Genomic DNA, 19,007 nt, shown 5'->3' with positions numbered 1-19,007 from the left:
ACAGGAGAGTTTTGGACACGGAGATTTAGGTTTGGTTGGTGATCGGGGACAGTATCTCTAAGGAAGTACTATTTAAGCTATTAAGTACTATTAAGGTAACCCTATATGTCAGCAGGGGCCAGAAAAGAAGGAGGAAGTGGAAAAAGGGAGAGTGTGGGTATGGGAGGCATCAGGACTGTTAGGGGTGTGGGAGAGACAGTGGAGGGCTGGATGGCACTGGCGGGAAGTAAATGGAAGTGGTCCATAGGGAGGTGAATTACTGGCTGATCACCTAGACCCTGTGAAGTCTTAGTTCCAGGTTTTGTTGGATAAGTCTGTTTTGGTTTTGTCCTTAGCCCTAGGATATAACAATACATCCTCAGGTACAGTCTTTACTCCCAAGGCAATACTCTTGTGGGATTTCTTTCTTCCCTTTAAAAAAAAAAATCTATTCCTGTGACAGATTACCTTGTGGCATTTCATTGAAACTCCACAGTATTTAACAAATTCCTCTAAATTGGCAGGACTTGAACTCCAAGGTGATCCCCTTCCAGTCCTAGGTAGACACTGAAATATTTAGACTTTAGACTCTTTCTCCAGAGCTGCCTGGCATTTCATCTTGAGCATGTGAGTTACAAGAATTGGCCAAGGATCTGAGGGAAATGTGTCTGCAACACGGACCCTTGCTCTCTGATCTTCTTCTGAATATTCCCTACTCAATTTCCAGCCTCTCTGACAACTTGAACTCTGACCTCTGTCCCTGCTGCCTAGTAAAATCTGGCTATTTTCTACTGGTCCTTTGGTAAAAGCAAGATAAATGTGGATTTCCCAAAGTTCACTTCCCTTCTTTCAAGAATCAAGTCCTCTCCAGTTTCTTTCATTTTATTAATAACTTAAACTTCAGAACTCTGAAGCAGGCTTTTAAAATATATTTTATTTAACACATGATTTTTATGGGCAGCAGCTTAGTCCAATAAAAACTACACTGCCATGACTGATACTGAAAAACAGATCTTCTCCCTTGTTGTGAACTGTCATAGTTAGCTTGAACCAGTCATTTCTTTAGAGCTGCCAAATAGACATTTTCTAATTCTATTTTCCTTTTTATTTATTACCTAAAATATTTAATTAAAGAGATACTCCTCTCTTCTATCTGGTTACCTTGAGGTACAAGTTATATAGGAAAAGTAAGATATGCTGTGTGTTTCCTCTCTTCGTTTATTAGTTTTCAAACTAAGGAGTTGGCTCTTTATGTCTCTCATAGGTGATCAATGGGGCTTTTTCAATTATTATCATGAATCCATTGACTCAAACATATTTAATTTGTTTCAAAACTTGGCAGTGACTATCCTTGATACTAAAACTTTTTCATTTTTGGTCAGTGAGAGCCTCTTCAACTGATGCTGAATTCTTTTGCCACGACCCTGATAGGTTTTCCGTTTCCTTATTTTCTAGTATCTTAATAGCTAGTCTTACTTTAATTTTAATATAACCCCATGTAATGATTAATACTAAGTGTCAACTTGATTGGATTAAAATATGCAAAATATTGATCCTGGGTATGTCTGTGAGGGTTTGCCAAAGGAGATTAACATTTGAGTCAGTGGACTGGGGAAGGCAGACCCAACCGTAATCTGCATGGGCACCATCTAATCAGCTTTCAGCGAACATAAAGCAGGCAGAAAAACATGAAAAGGCTGGACTGGTTTAGCCTCCCCACCTACTTCTTCCTCCCATGCTGGATGCTTCCTGCCCTCAAACATCGGACTCCAAGTTCTTCAGCTTTGAAACATGGACAAGATTCCTTGCTCCTCAGCTTGCAGATGACCTATTGTGGGACCTTGTGATCATGTGAATTAATACTCCTTAATAAACTCATAGATAGATAGATAGATAGATATTCTGTATTAGATTAATACGGACTAATACAGATTTTGGTACTAGGAGCGGTTCTACAGGAACAGAATATTAAGGATAGAGTTCTTTAGTTGTTTGGGTAGGAGTTTCTGGAGTTGGCTGCTTAATATGATTAGACCCAAAAGTGCTAACGACTGTACTTCTAATAGTATGGAGAACACTGATAGTCCTTGGCTTTAACTGTTTACAGAGTTAGGCAAAATTAATGCGTTTGACACTCCTGATTTATCACTCATGAGAGGCAAGGAGTTTAGTGACTCTATACATAATACCTTTGACCATATGTGGAGAATATGTGGAGAACCAAGGAACATAGTGAAGCTGGTTGGTTGCTCCTAAGTTCACTGGACAAAGTGATGAAAGAAAATGACGAACTTAGGAATTCTGTCTCCTGGCTTCAGAAGCAGATACTGAGCCTCAACTCTTCTAAGATTGCCCTGGGACAGAGTCTTATCTCCTTTGGAGAAAGAGCTGAAATTGTGGAAAATCAGACACAGGCTCTTATCATGTGAGTGGCCGACCTGCAACAAAAGGTGGATGCACAGCCTCGCCAGGTGTCTACTGTTAAAGTGAGGGCATTGATTGGAAAAGAATGGGACCCCGCAACTTGGAATGGGGACGTGTGGGAGGACCCTGATGAAGCTGGGGACACGGAGCTTGTAAATTCTGATGAACTTTTCTTGCCAGAAGAAACAGCTTCCCAATCTCCAGTAATGGCAACATCCTCTCCCCAACCCATGCTGCCATCAGCCTTTCCACCTTTGTCTGAGGAGATAAACCCTGCGCTGCCTGAGGCAACAGTGATGGCCTCCCCTGAGGCAGTTGCCAGGCAAGATAATGTTGATTCTCCTCAGGAGCCAACCCCAATCCCCATTTGCTTCTAGACCTATAACTAAAGTCCAGGTGGACCCCTAGAGGTGAGGTTCAGAGTGTGACCCATGAGGAAGTGTACTACACTTGAAAAGAACTTCTTGAGTTTTCTACTTTACATGAACAGAAATCTGGAGAACAGGGATGGGAATGGATATTAAGGGTGTGGGATAATGGTGGAAGGAACATACAATTGGATCAGGCTGAATTTATTGATTTCAGCCCACTAAGTAGGTATTCTGCATTTAATGTTGCAGCTCAGGGAGTTAAAAAAAGGTTCTAACAGTTTGTTTGCTTGGTTAGCTGAAATATGGATTAAAAGATGGCCCACTGTGAGTGAGCTAGAAGCCTGATGTCCCTTGGGTTAATGTAGAGAAAGGAATCCAAAGGCTTAGGGAGATGGGGATGGTAGAGTGGATTAGCCACTTTAGACCTACTCATTCCAGCTGGGAGGGTCTAGAAGATACACCCTTGACCAATGCCTTGTGAAACAGATTTGTGAGGGCAACATCTGCATCTTCGAAAAGCCCTATAATTTCTCTTCTCTGTATGTCACATCTAACAGTGGGAACCACAGTCACTCAACTACAAAATTTAAATACAATGGGAATAATTGGATCTTGAGGTAGCAGGGGCCAAGTGGCGGCACTCAGCCATCAAAGGCAAGGTGGGTATAGCTACTGTAATGGACAGTAGAGGCAAAGCAGTAATCAGAATAGCCCGACTGTGTAGAACTCTGGCATTGGCTAATTAATCAGTGTTCCTAGAAGTGGAATTGATAGGTAGCCTACTGCATTCCTGCTTAATTTATATAAGCAGAAAACTTCTAGGTCAAATGGACAAAATAATAATTTGAATTATGAAAACAGAAAATCATGGTCCTTCAGTTTCCAAACTTGAGCCAGTTTACAAACCCAGAACCCCTTGAATGAAGGGGAGGCCAGATCCCCTTGAGGAAGGACCCTACTACTGTACTGACAATTGATGCTGTTAATCTTTCTGCCATCCTTCCCCAAGGAGACCTCCAGCCTTTTACCAGGGTAACTGTGCACTGGGGAAAGGAAAATAATCAGGCATTTCAGGGACTACTGGACACTGTCTCTGAGTTGACACTGATTTTAGGGGACCTAAAACACCATTGTGGTCCTCCAGTTAAAGTAGGGGCTTAAGAAGGTCAGGTGATTAATGGAGTTTTAGCTCAGGTGTGACTTATAGTAGGTCCAGTGTGTCCCCAGACTCACCCTGCGGTCACTTCCCCAGTGCCAGGAGGCATAATTGGCATAGATATACTTAGCAGCTGGTGGAACCTCCACATTGGCTCCCTGCCTGAAACGTTGAGGGCTATTAAAGTGGGAAAGGCCAAATGGAAGCCAGCTCTAGCTGCTTCTACCAAGAAAAATAGTCAATCAAAAACAATATCGCATCCCTGGAGGGGTTGCAGAGATTTGTGAAAATATCAACGACTTGAAAGATGCAGAAGTGGTGATTCCCACCACATCTCCATTCAACTCTCCCATTTGGCCTGTGCAGAAGACAGTTGAATCTTGGAGAATAACAGTGGATTATTGTAACCTTAACCAAGTGGTGATTCCAATTACAACTGCTGTACTAGATGTGGTTTCATTGCCTGCTCAAATTAACACATCTCCTGGTACCTGGTGTGCAGCCATTGACTTGGCAAGTGCCTTTTTCTCCATTCCTGTCCATAAGGCCCACCAGAAGCAATTTGCTTTCAGTTGGCAAGGCCAGCAATATACCTTTACTTTCCTGCCTCAGATGTGTATCAACTCTCTGGCTTTGTGTCACAATCTTATGTGGACAGAACTTAATAATTACTTAACAATAATACATAATACTCAATAAACTACTTAATACTTAACAAACCCCCTTTATATATATTTTTTCATTCCAATATTATTTCAAGTATAGTATATATATTTATATATAAATATATCTTATTAGATATGTATACCCCTTTATATAAACTCCTACATATGTAAGTGTATATATGTAAAATATATATATATCTTATTAGTTCTGTCCTTCTACACAACCCTAATACACTCCACTTGTTATCAAACTCAAGATGATAAACTTTGCAAAGAATTACAGAATTTATACTCTTTGATTTTAGGCCAAGCAGAATCTATCTTCTTTTTAAACTTTGACATAAAACAGGATTTCTCAGCTACTATATTAGCTAATAGATAATCTGAGTGTAAGAACTGTCTAATTCACCCTATTCAAGCTTTTAGTAATTAGCACATAGGAACTGCTCAGTAAACAGGTATTGAACTCAATTATAACTATCCTTTTAGTAAATCTAACAAATGTATGGCTTTTCAATTTTCCCCCAACCAGACAGGTGATATGAGAGATTAGCATCCTGAATAGACAGAGACTATTATCTAGCTGTCTTTCAATGTTTTATTTTTCTCACCCAGGTACATATCTGTGCTTTTTATGGTACTTTAAAAAATTTCCTGTTTACATGTTTTCTAAACTTAAATGTGCTAATGGTTATAATTCCAACTTCACATTATGTAAAAAAATCGGAAATTTTTAAAATAATAAAATGTACATTCCTGTTTTGTAAAAGTTAATATGTTTTAAAATGATTGTTTTATATATTAAATACGATCCATAATTTTCTCTTAAACTGTCTGCATTGAAACAATTACACACAATGGTTTTACACATCTGTACACTTGCTCATCATATCCAATCTTCTTCCTCAGTTCTCCTGGTGCCCTGACCTTTTTGCTGGATCTTTAACAAGTTGAACACTAGAATGATGGAGAAAGCATTCCTGAGGCTTACTAAGCCTGTCCCCATTCATTCATTCATTTTTGTTATTAGTGTTTATCCAGAAGACTGGGTGGAAACATTTCCTGATTTGAATGTGGTGTATTAGAGAAGTTGTCAGAACCAGAGATTCCTATGCTGAGAAAATAGAAAGAGTAAGAGAGTTATCCAGATACAGAAATGAAGGGTGGGTACATGGTGATTGCCCTAGGCATCCTGCAGAAACCCTAAGGCTAGAAAAATCATAAAATCATGGTTTGCCAAAGGAACAAATTAGTTGAGTATGGCTTGACAGTTGGATGTACTTATTCTGTTGGGGATGAGGAAGAGATGATCATGGGCTGCAAAATGAGGATGTTTATACAGTAACTAGAGAAAAGGAATTTAGAATTTCCACTAAGGACAACTGCCTCAGCAATTCATCCACAATTAAATAACATTATCTCCTGTGGTTTAAGTGCTGCTTCCTAAGGACATTGCAGATATATATTCACTTTCACCCATTTATTTTCCTTTGTTCACCATTGCTTACTTCTCTTTGAGACATGTAGTATTGTTTCTGTAGCATCAAATATTTTCTTTTCTTTTTCTTTCTTTCTCCCACCAGTAATTTATTTCTATACATTTCTTCTCTAGATCTATAAACATGATCACTACTTGCTATGGCCAAGATATTTGAAATTTATAGTTTCTCTTTGATCCCATAAAATTTAGCTTCTACTTCTCTCATTACTCAGGAAACAACTTCAAGTTTACTGACATAAAAGTAGAACATGCTCTTTGATATGGATTTTCCATTCACTTGATGTTCCTTCATAACAAGTTATTGCCCTAACTTGTTGGGGTAGAGGGCAATTTATGTGTGGTTCTCACAAGAGCCATTTTCCTGCAATAATCACAGGATAGGCTTGCATCTGTGACTTCAGCAAATACGTACTAGGCATAAAGGAAGCCTGTTATAAAAATATTTATTCAACCAGAAAAATAGTACAAAGGTGCTGCTTTTATTATGGTAGAAATGCATTCCCACTTTTCAAGACATGAATAGTCATTCAAACATAGCACTTCACACTTCTGTTATTAACAGTAGTACAATAAGTAGAATACTTTATGATTTACTAACAATAATGATATTTATATAGGTTTTAATTTGACATCTTCAACTCAGAGGGCTTGGAGTTCCAATCTTCCATATATCATAGGCACTTGAACTCAATGTGTCAACAACGGGACTATCTCTTGTTTCCTTCCACAATCTATTTACTGTCTCATTTCCCATCTTAGCAAATGACACCCCCTTCCAGGCAGGTGTTCAAATTTGAAGGAAAAAAAAAGGATCAAGGGAGGAAAGAAAAAAAAAGCAAATTTGATAACTCAGTGTTCCCTCACATACAATGACCAAGGTCTCTTGATTCAATATCCTCAGAATATTTTGAATTTGCTTACCTCCTCCTTTACTTTTGAGACACTCTCACTCTGTTGCCCAGGCTGAAGTGCAATGGCATGATTTTGGCTCACTGCAACCTCCACTTCCTGAGTTCAAGTGATTCTCCTGTCTCAGCCTCCCAAGTAGCTGGGATTACAGGCGTGCACCACTACGCCAGGCTAATTTTTGTATTTTTAGTAGAGACAGAGTTTCACCATGTTGGCTGGGCTAGTCTCAAACTCCTGACCTCAGGTGATCCACCCACCTCAGCCTCCCAAAGTCCTGGAATTATAGGCATGAGCCACTGCACCTGGCCCTTCCTCTCCTTTTACTGATTGCTGTTCCTCTAGGTTGGGGTTCTACCATCACTTGCCCAAACAAAAGTAAAAGCCTTCTAATGAGCTGCTGCCTCCAGATTTCACCCTCTAACCCATAGCCCTAATTTCACCCTAAATGACTGTACTCAAATACTCATTCCAGCAATCCTCTTTCCTGTGCTTGACTGGGGCGCAGCACTTTTTCTATTTGGACCATCCTCTCAGTCTCCCATGTGAAAATATCTGCAACTTTGTTTCAAAATCTACCGTTATAAACTGTCTTATACTAACCACAATTTATCAATTACTTTATCGCTCACATCCTATACTCATGCTACAATATTTTACACTTAGTTCATATAATTTTTCCAACACTGCACATGCCTATCTTTATTAAGAAAATATATACGATTTTAGAATATCTCCCTATACCCAATACCTAGTAGAGTTCTTTTTAGCAAGTGCCAAGAAATAGTTAAAGGCTCAATACATGTATGATTCATATAGTTATCAGGGGCACTGGCTTAGGAAAATGAGAGAGCTGATTTTAAATCCTAGATCTAACATGGGTTGTGTAATTCTGCAGAAGTTACTAATTTCTCTTAAATTCAACTTTTTGTATGTCAGGAGAGATGAAGCAGTCTGTGAGGTGCGCTACACTTGAGTGAATGGCTCAGGCAAAGAGCATCTGAGTCTCGTTGATTTGGTGCAGATGAGGAGGCACATGATGTAGCTAAGCTGGAGGGGAGGATGGCTGGTTACTTGCAATCTGTTAGGCTTTCCTCAAGCTCAGGGGAAACCTACTTTGTTGGGCATGGATGGATGTCCTGTGGCTGTGATTCAGTAAAGAAATTCTACCCACTCTCCAACACCACTTTTCCTTTAATAGGGATTTCGCAAGAATGGTCTTTTGTGTCTGGAGAAAATCCAATCTGATCTTGGGTCTGTGCTATTTAAGGGAGTTGCAGACAAAATCTTGCAACGAGATGCTTGTGATGATAGCAACTACAGCCCTTCCTTCTGAGGGTAGGGAAAGCCAGTAGTCCTAGCTATTTCTTTGCCATGTCACCCAGAGCAAGCTGTATATCTTATTCAGTAGACAATTCTGCTTGTCTCCTCTGACTCCTGCATGAAATGGCAATATTCATGTGCCTGCTTCCCTACATTGCTAGGAACAAATCAAAAGATGCTTATTCTTTACAGTCTCTGACACATATTAACTTTAATAAATGATGGCTATATAATATCATGTTTTAATAAATTAATATATTACAATGCCAATGCTATGAATAGGTGGAAAATGTGAGCATGACTGTGTAATTGAAGTATTAAAGTCAATTTAATAAAATACATTCCCATAAGGTACTCATGCCCAACCCATTCTCTGGTTATTTTCTGATTATCTAAAAGAAAGTTTACCCATTAGGTTTATCACTTTTTCTCCCTTAATAATGGTTTAAAATTACACAGCCATCATTCGTCATTAAATCCTGCCACACTATTTCACCATATGTGTTTAAGTTTGAGTTCAAAATTCTGTTGGCTCCCAGTACTACTACTTCATCCATGGATCAATGTGAAAAGAATATTGACCAAACACATGGACAGTATGCTCACTCCAAAGATAGCAAATGAAGTCGCAACAAAAAGAACATTCCAGAGAGTTGCAAATCAAGACAGGTGAGGGGGAGGTTTGAGTATCATTAGCCACAGAGCAGTAGATAACTCAAAAGAACCTGTACCTTAGCTATCACCCTCATGTAGACATTATACCTGGGGCTATAGAGTCAGCAAAACAGCATAAACAATCCCAGTAAGCTGTTGTTCTTAATGTTAAATTTGTTAATATTGAGTTTATATCCTAGGTTTAATGCATAGTAAGTGTGTGGTATTGAACAAATTGCTTAATGTTTCTAAGACCCAGTTTTCTCTCTAACAAACGGGTAGTGTTGAGGATTAATTAGTAGAATGTCTACAAAAAACACATGCACAATAACTGTTAGCTATTTTTACACTGTGCTAGACAAATATTTTGCAAGGTGGAAGCTCTGAATAAGTGGAGAATATAACTGTAAATAGGAAGCACTTTGAAATTCGTTTTACTAGTTGTCCATCATGTGGCATGAGCTTTGCTAAGCTCTGTGATCCAAAGACAAACAATACTACTGTCCAAGTTCTAGTTTGCAGGATCATAATTGGGGGTAGGATTTTTTTAATGCATGATTTTATTCAGGTATAGAATTGTGACGTGAGGAACTAACATGGCATAGCTAAGCTGGATTGTTGAGGCTACGAAAGCCTGCAATTAAGGTGGACAGATAGTGAGAAGTTAGCTGGCCATTGACTCATCTCTGTTATTCAACAACTAGAGGAAATGTCAATACAAGCTTGCTTTCTGGAGTTTGGCAAACTTGGCTGCAAATCCAGCTCTGCCACTTCCTGTCTGTGGGGCTTGAGCAAGTCAACCTCTCTGAGCTTCAGCTTTCTCATTCTCAAAGTAGGTAGATGGAGCAGTTACCCAGTGATATTTATCTGGGCTATTTTGAGGAATCATAAACTGCTTAGAATAGTGCATATAATAAGCATGAAGGAAATGGTGCTATTTCTAGAGTTATAGAAAGGAATGCTATTAATATTATTATTAGTGTTATTGCTATTAATATTATATTAATACTTTTAGTATTATTCTGTAGGCCCTGGAGGAATCAGGTCTGTCAAATATGTCTGATGGTAGAAATGGACACTGAGAACATCATGAAATACAGAATACCCACACAAACCACGCAATGTGATCTCTCTATCGGATAGAGTTTAGACAACTTCAACAAGTCACTTGATCTCTTCATCACCTGCTTTCCTTTTACGTATATAAAGTGAATCAGAGCTTAACTTGGCTTACATCACAAAGTGACAGCATAGGTATGAAAAAAGCTTTAGTAGCTAAAAATAAATGTTTACTAGAAAAAAAAGTGATGCCGTGAAGTTGAGCAGCCCTGGGTTCTCTTCCAGATTATGTCATACGTGAGGCTCTGAGCAGATTACTGAATCTCTTCAAACCTCACACTCTTAGTCTGATAATTGTAAATCATATTAACTAACCCATTGTTCTATAATAAAAGTGTATCTAACAGGATAATGTGGCTTGAGGTGCACTATCAATAACTCCTACGTCCCTTCCCCACAAAAAATATACATAATAAAATGCTTCATTAAGAGGAGGCTAAGTTAAATCTGCAGTTTCTATCTTTTTTATGTGAAAGTATTTTATTTTATTTTTATTTTATTTTATTTTATTTATTTTGTTTTTTATTATACTTTAAGTTCTAGGGTACATGTGCATAACATGCAGGTTTGTTACATATGTATACTTGTGCCATGTTGGTGTGCTGCACCCATCAACTCGTCAGCACCCATCAATTCATCATTTATGTCAGGTATAACTCCCCAATGCAATCCCTCCCCCCTCCCCCCTCCCCATGATAGGCCCCATTGTGTGATGTTCCCCTTCCTGAGTCCAAGTGAACTCATTGTTCAGTTCCCACCTATGAGTGAGAACATGCGGTGTTTGGTTTTCTGTTCTTGTGATAGTTTGCTAAGAATGATGGTTTCCAGCTGCATCCATGTCCCTACAAAGGACGCAAACTCATCCTTTTTTATGGCTGCATAGTATTCCATGGTGTATATGTGCCACATTTTCTTAATCCAGTCTGTCACTGATGGACATTTGGGTTGATTCCAAGTCTTTGCTATTGTGAATAGTGCTGCAATAAACATACGTGTACATGTGTCTTTGTAGTAGAATAATTTATAATCCTTTGGGTATATACTCAAACAAATATACAAGAAAAAAACAACCCCATCAAAAAGTGGGCAAAGGATATGAACAGACATTTCTCAAAAGAAGACATTCATACAGCCAACAGACACATGAAAAAATGCTCATCACTCGCCATCAGAGAAATGTAAATCAAAACCACAATGAGATACCATCTCACACCAGTTAGAATGGCAATCATTAAAAAATCAGGAAACAACAGGTGTTGGAGAGGATGTGGAGAAATAGGAACACTTTTACACTGTTGGTGGGATTGTAAACTAGTTCAACCATTATGGAAAACAGTATGGCAATTCCTCAAGGATCTAGAACTAGATGTACCATATGACCCAGCCATCCCACTACTGGGTATTTTATTTTTTTTGAGACGGAGTCTTGCTCTGTCACCCAGGCTGGAGTGCAGTGGCCAGATCTCAGCTCACTGCAAGCTCCGCCTCCCGGGTTCACGCTATTCTCCTGCCTCAGCCTCCGGCATAGCTGGGACTACAGGCGCCCACCACCTCGCCCGGCTAGTTTTTTTGTATTTTTAATAGAGACGGGGTTTCACCGTGTTAGCCAGGATGGTCTCGATCTCCTCACCGTGTTAGCCAGGTGGTCTGCCCGTCTCGGCCTCCCAAAGTGCTGGGATTACAGGCTTGAGCCACCGCACCCGGCGTGAAAATATTTCAAACACATATTATATTCTGGGAGAAGTCTTTTCTTTTTCTATTAATTTATACTGAGAGCACAGCATATTTAAAAGCGAATTGTATGATAGTGTTTGTAGGCTAAAGAGAGAAACAGTTTTTCATAACAGATGATTGGTTAAACTCAATGGAACAGTGTCTCTTTTATTAGACTCAGGATACCTAAATGAAATACCATCAAATATAACTCACGAAGGAAACTTCTAATATTTGAAAGTTACAATCTAGTCAATACTATTCTATCTGAATAAATGCATTCACATGTATCAATAAATATGTATCTATCCATCTATCTATCTATCAAGTGCTTCCATCTCTGAATTAAAATGTTAAAGCTGAACACGAAAGTCAATATTGGCATGTACAGGCACACACAAAAAAGCTTTCCACAAAAATTATTCCTATTTTTTTATATCTCTTTACAGAGCTAAAAAGTCCATTTCAGTTTGCAGTTTGGCTTTTAAAACATCTCTTTTGATATCTATGTCAGTGTATTGGATAAACAAACACTTACTGTATGCACATCCAAACACTTCGATTCGCATCCCAATTCTGCCCTTGGGGTTCCATTCTAAAGGGAGGAAGCGCAGAAATCGGGCTTTGATAGAAGGTTGTAGTCTATAGTACACAACACTGTCTGCATTTGCATTTCCTGAAAAACCCTACGAGAAAAGGGAAAGAAGGAAATCAATGTATCTGGAGAATATGCATTTCAGTTCGTCACCTATAATGTCTATGAATACTGTGTGATCTGCATTGTACTATGAATGGTGCTACCTTCTATAAGAAAACCTTATTAACATTTATGTCATGATGTCTCTCCATCCACAGAAATTACTGTTGCTTCAACTTTTCTAAGAGAGTTTAAATTCTACCACCCCATTATACCAGTTTTCAACCATGATATCAGCAATAAAAATTGCTTCTGTAACGTGTAGATTGAACGTAAAACTGTTCCATGTCTATAGCAATTAACATTGTGAATAGCAACAAAAAAATTGAGAAAATATGCTCCAAGGGGTTAAAAAACTATCATCCCAGTCGACAAAGAAGTTGCTTACATCATTGATGAATGAATTAAACTATGATGTGTTTTGGTTCTTTCACCTTCTCATCTTACTTATTAACATAAAGAAAAGTACCACCCAACATTCAAGTTGGAGCTACACTCACATAACGGGTTTTTAAACCTCAGTAGCACAATGCCAGATACACACATTCAAATCGTTAAGGGACACTGAAAACAATAATAATGTGGAAAGACCTGTAATTAAACTTATGGACTTTAGAATTTGAAAGCTAGAGAAGTCTTGGGAATGATGCTAAGTTAGCACAGTCAAATTGCAGACAAGGAAATTAAAGGTCAGAAAGAAGAGAAAGAAAAGAGAAAACCCTCTGGTGTTTGCAAGCATTGCAACCATTATATGGTAGGACCAGGAGCTATGTTTCTTCCATAAAATCAGGATGCATCTACATAATAGGTAGCTCACCTGTAAAACTCACATACTGCAGCACCCAACATCTAAGCATCTCTTGTTTTCTTCCATACAACACACCGTTAAGACTACAGGTGGAGAAGTCATCATGAAGCAGAAGTTGTTCTCAATAATTTATATTTCATTTTTATTTCCTAGCTTCCTTACCATGGTCCTCCTCCTCCTCCTCTCCTCTATCTCTTTCTTTCATAATAAGGGAACACGCAACTACATTTGCAGGTTCATGATAAGTCCCCTGCCCATGACTGGGTCAACAAATAAGATCAACCTCATGTAGACTGCCCAACGCAAAGATAAACACAATAGAAACACCAATACCCAGGGTATCTGATCATTTGCCTGTTTTTCTTTTTTTTTTTTTTTTTTTTTTTTTGAGACGGAGTCTCGCTCTGTCGCCCGGGCTGGAGTGCAGTGGCCGGATCTCAGCTCACTGCAAGCTCTGCCTCCCGGGTTTACGCCATTCTCCTGCCTCAGCCTCCCGAGTAGCTGGGACTACAGGCGCCCGCCACCTCGCCCGGCTAGTTTTTTGTATTTTTTAGTAGAGACGGGGTTTCACAGTGTTAGCCAGGATGGTCTCGATCTCCTGACCTCGTGATCCGCCCGTCTCGGCCTCCCAAAGTGCTGGGATTACAGGCTTGAGCCACCGCGCCCGGCCTGCCTGTTTTTCTTTCTACTTCACAAATATCCCTTTACTATCATTTACCAAAACATTTTCTAATACATTTTTAAAAGATTGGGTGTTTTATGGTTAAATTAATTTGATTCTCCTTGTCAGTCAATCCCCTACACCCTGCCCCTACTCCACCAGTATCCCATACACTAAATGTTCAAGCTCACAAAACACAGGCACAGTTGTGATGGCATCTCCAAATTATATCCAAAATCGGGACATCTCATTATCTCAATATGACCACTCAGTTCAACAAAGCATCACCTCACCAGAACTACCGTGACAGCCTCTTCCTGGTCTTTATTATTATTTTGTTCTTTGCCATCATCCCCAATATCTTCCCCTCTGAGCATATAGTAACACTTGTAGAGGTAAATTAAACTATGCCGTCCCCAACACTTTCTTTACCACTTAGAACAAAATCTAAACTCCTCATCCAAACACAGTCTCTAGCAACTACCTCCATTATGCTCTAACCACACTGGACCTCCTTGAACAAGCCAAGTTCAGTCCTCTCGGGGATTTGCACCAGCAGTCCACTCTGCTCTGAAAGCTCTTTCCCAAGACCTTTGCATGCCCAGCTTTCACTAAAATATTACCCCCAAGACAGGTCCTTTTTGATCACAGTCTCTAAAGTACCTGTGTACTTGACATCCCCCATAAATATCTTGCTATTTTCTCTATATTTCTCATTATTTTAAGAGGGGTTTCTCTTATTTGATCATTATCTGCCTGTTTATCTTATCCTCCTAGAAAACAAACTCTACTAAAGCAGGGAGGTTTATTGTGTTCCATCTGTAATACCTAGAACATTGCTCGGCTCAAAGTGGTTTTCATCAAAATATTTGTTGAATGTGTATGTTTGAGAAAGACTGAGCTTCAAAACGCAAGTTCCACAGACGTCTCAATTACAGGGCCTCTCGGAGCATGTCACATGCTAATGTGCAAATTGCAATGTACCGATCCATGGCAGGGACACTTACCTAGTGCATCTCAAACATATAAGGCCAGAGAACTGCTCCCCTCTGTTTTTGTTATTGTTGCTGCTGTTGTCTTGCAGAGCAAATTTCTAGACTAGCGTTTCCCAGAACATAAATAGGAGAACACTGTTTAATTCCATGGATATTTGGACTCTGATAACCAGACCCTTGAGAAGGTTCCATTCTGTTCCACTGGTCAAAATTTTTTACTGAGGTTTGGTAAGAAAAGTTAGCTGTTTTCTATATTGCACTAACCAAACCTTATTCTCACCCAACCTCTAGAGCACGACAGTCTCAACTTCTATGGAAATCCTGATGATTTGTCCAAAAACGTGATTATTTCAATTTCCTTTAGGATGGCTGATATAGGGCAATGTTTTCCGAACTTAGACTGCACATTAAAACTCTCAGCGCTCAGAGCCTGAGCATTGCTTTTGTTCTCTCTTTCTCTTTGTGTGTGTGTATGCGTAAGCTTATGTCTTTTTTTTTTTTTTTTTTTTTTTTTTTTTTTTAAGACGGAGTCTCGCTCTGTCACCCAGGCTGGAGTGCAGTGGCGTGATCGCAGCTCACTGCAACCTCCACCTCCCGGGCTCAAACAATTCTCCTGCCTCAGCCTCCCAAGTAGCTGGGATTACGGGCCCCAAACATCATGGCTGGCATTTTTTTTTTTTTTTTTGCATTTTTACTACAGACAGGGATTCACCATGTTGGCCAGGCTGGTCTCAAACTCCTGACCTCAAATGATCTGCCTGCCTTGGCCTCCCAAGGTGTTAGGATTACACGCCTAAGCCACCACACCCAGCCTGCATACTTATGCCTTTACAAGCTTTCCAAATTAGAGTAATGTGTAGCTTAGGTTGAGGACCCTAGATCTTATACTTTTGATTCTATTTCCTAAGTGCTGCTGGCAGGCTAACACAATCCCTAATTATAATTTCTTGCACAGTGAACAGCTGGATGATTAATTAAATTACCCTCCAAAAGAACTCACATTTGTTTCAAAATTAATGTAAGTTCAATGATTTTGGCGTCTTAAGGAACTGGGAGAAAAGATGCACAGTGACAGCGACAGCCGACAGGTAAATGCAGTAAGACATCTGCAAATGACAGCCTTTCACTTTTCACTTGATCACGTTATGAACGATTTAAATTTTGAAAACATTAAGAATAAATATATGATGCATAGTTTATATTAATAAAAATATCGTTGTCATATTCAAAACTGTTAGCAATTATCTCTTATGGAGGGTAAGGAAAATTGTGAGGTTGGGAATACGAGACTTACAGCACATTCCAGTCAAATCTAGATTTTTTAATGGGCATGTATTAATTTTATAATAATAAAATAATGGAGACAGACATAGGAAGAGTATAGCAATACAGCAGGCAAAAGCATTACTTAGTAGCACTCTGGATACCTTAAACAATTTTCTAATGCCAGTGTCACTTGGAAAAATATGCAGTTACTATTTATTATATTTATTAACTGATCAATAATTATGCAATTTTTGCTCCACTTGTTGAAATTTTTCATACATAACCAAGATTCTGCTTTGGATTTTAATATTTAATGGAAATTTTCAGAATGTTTGTGAATGGTGCATGGGATTGATGCTACATTACTTGAAATGAAAAGTTCAGTGAATGCTGCTGAGTTTCAAATGTGTTCCTTTGCCCAGGAACCTTTCCTCAGTTTGCTATGAAGAATTGTTACCATAACAATTCATAAAGGAATGCATGGATTTCAAGGTCTATCTTTTTAAAAAAAAAATAATTTTATTACAGGGACATTTATGTCTTCCTTCAAAGATTCTGAACTTTATGTCAGGATTACTTGAGATGTTTTATTAGAAACAAATCTTGCACCCGTGTACTAAATTTGTGGGGAGGGCCCTGAAATCTGCATTTCTAACACATGCCAAGCTAATTTTGTGCTTTGGATCTTTGTCTCACTCATAAAGTACTCTTCTGGTTTGTGTATAAATCCTGTACTTCTATGTTCCCTGTATTATCTCAAAACTTTTCAGAGAGAAAAAAAATTTTAGAAGGTCTCACTTCAAAAGTCATAAACTGAGTATCTTATAAACAACAAAAACTTATTTTTCACAGTTCTGGAGGCTGGGAAGTCCAAAACCAAGGCACCCGCAGATTCAGTATCTGGTGAAGGCCCACTTCACATTTCACGGAATGCCACTTTCTAGCTGTAGTCTCACATCGTGGAAGGGTGAATGAGCTCCTTTGGGTCTCTGTTATAAGAAAACTAATTGCATTTCCATAACAGGCCTCTTGACCTAATCACCTCCCAAAAGGCCCCACCTAATACTATCTTGTTGAGGGTTAAGATTTCAATATATGAAGTTTGGGGAGACACAAATATTTGGACCATAACAGCTAGTGATTGTGTTCTATGTGATCAATTTAAATGTTTTCAACATGAAAGTTAGGGGCTCAGCATCAGACATAGCAGAGATGTATTAGGTAGCTTTAATATTTGCATCAACTCTGTGAAGTAGTTATTTTTGTACCCACTTTACAACTGAGGAAAATGAAAATTATAGACTTTATGTACCTAAAGTCATACAGCCAGAAAGTGGCAGCACAAGGATTTAATTCCAGGCTTTTCCGACTCCAAAGCCCATAATTAAGCTAAGCCATCAAAAGGCATCACTTCAACAGAACATGAAAGCAAACAACTTACCCTAGAGGAAATTTAATATTTTATCTGAAGCTTTTTTCATTTTTCCTCATAATTTATATTTAAAACCTTTTACACATTTTAGAATAACACAACTTAGGTTATTGTTGAACTGGGACTCAGCTCTACCAGTTGACTTTTATAGACAAAAAGATTTTCTATTAAGTTTTACATCTTCCCAAAATTATTGGAGTCAAATAAGAATAAATGATAAACATTCAATAATCAATGACTCTTGCATATAAATAGTAACCTCCTAATAGACATAGAATATAAATATGTTATTATATTATTAAGTACATAAAATATCTAGAAGTAAAATGAACTTTATATGTCCTACCAAAAAGCCTTCATTGTATCTTTCTTTTCTTTTAGACTTGGTGATTTCCAGACTCAGTGAGGTGTTCATAGATGGTTTAGGAATGTATTTTAACCAAGAAAATTTATGGAGTTAATGAATTAAAGTTTCTCACAGGATTTTAAGTATTTCCAAAGTGATTCTAAAGTTTATGAAGAGGCATAATAGCACTAATTTCTTTTTCAAATATTAATTGAGCAACTCATGTATAAAAGTCAAGAAGTATAAAGGGAGATGCCCATATGGCAATTTATAAGAAGCTCTAAAACGTCACTGTTATAAATCAGAAACATGGGACCCATTACACATAGTTGCATAGCAGACTCTGCAATTATATAGAAATCAGTCCAGTTCCATCCACATAAACAGCAGCACCAGTAGAAGTTCAACAAAGAAACAGGGAAACATGAAAATCCCCTTGTCATTAATAACCTCCCTTATTGTGAGAATTCTTATGACCTACATGTGCCCTATACACGACCTGTTTTCAAGTACAATTCATTTTGACAAAGTCAGCTGACATTCAGATGCTAAATAATCATAGCAACATGCTGTCAAACAGAAATCACTTTTTAATTTTATGATGCCAGGTATAAATCCTTACTAAATGTGCCTCCCAAAAGGTTATCTAATCTAGAAAAGCATATATTAAAAGCAAAGAGAAATAAGAACTACTGAAAAGTGGAAAATTTGCCAACATAAACCCAGATAAGAATAACTTTTAAACATACGTTGAACAAGACATCAGGACTGTATCTTACAAAGTTGATTCAGTCTTGATTATGAATGTAATTCATTTATTATAATAAAGAAATAGCAGTGAGAATCCACTAATCAAATTAGAATGCTAAATTTTGAGCTGCACATATAATAAATCTCAATTTTCAAAATTAAAGCAAATGGAATTTTATTTAATAAAATCCGTCTCTACCACCTTCCAAAAATATTGAATATTATTAAAATATTTATTTGA

At 38.3% G+C, this 19,007-nt stretch overlaps 1 protein-coding gene across 10 annotated transcripts in view; it reads right to left on the bottom strand.

The window, feature by feature from the left end:
* The window catches only part of CNTNAP4 (contactin associated protein family member 4), a 280,850-nt gene that overhangs the window by 119,549 nt on the left and 142,294 nt on the right, over positions 1 to 19,007 (bottom strand). For all 10 annotated transcript variants that reach the window (XM_023226820.2, XM_023226827.2, XM_023226823.2 and 7 more), the window contains one exon: positions 12,350 to 12,497. In XM_023226820.2, coding sequence (XP_023082588.1) covers positions 12,350 to 12,497 — 148 coding nt within the window. The remainder of the gene's footprint in view (positions 1 to 12,349; positions 12,498 to 19,007) is intronic.

The sequence above is a fragment of the Piliocolobus tephrosceles genome, chromosome 17, assembly GCF_002776525.5.
Source record: "Piliocolobus tephrosceles isolate RC106 chromosome 17, ASM277652v3, whole genome shotgun sequence".
Classification (NCBI taxonomy): domain Eukaryota; kingdom Metazoa; phylum Chordata; class Mammalia; order Primates; family Cercopithecidae; genus Piliocolobus; species Piliocolobus tephrosceles.
Note: the sequence above shows the minus strand (reverse complement) of the source record. Positions and strands in the feature narration are given on the sequence as shown.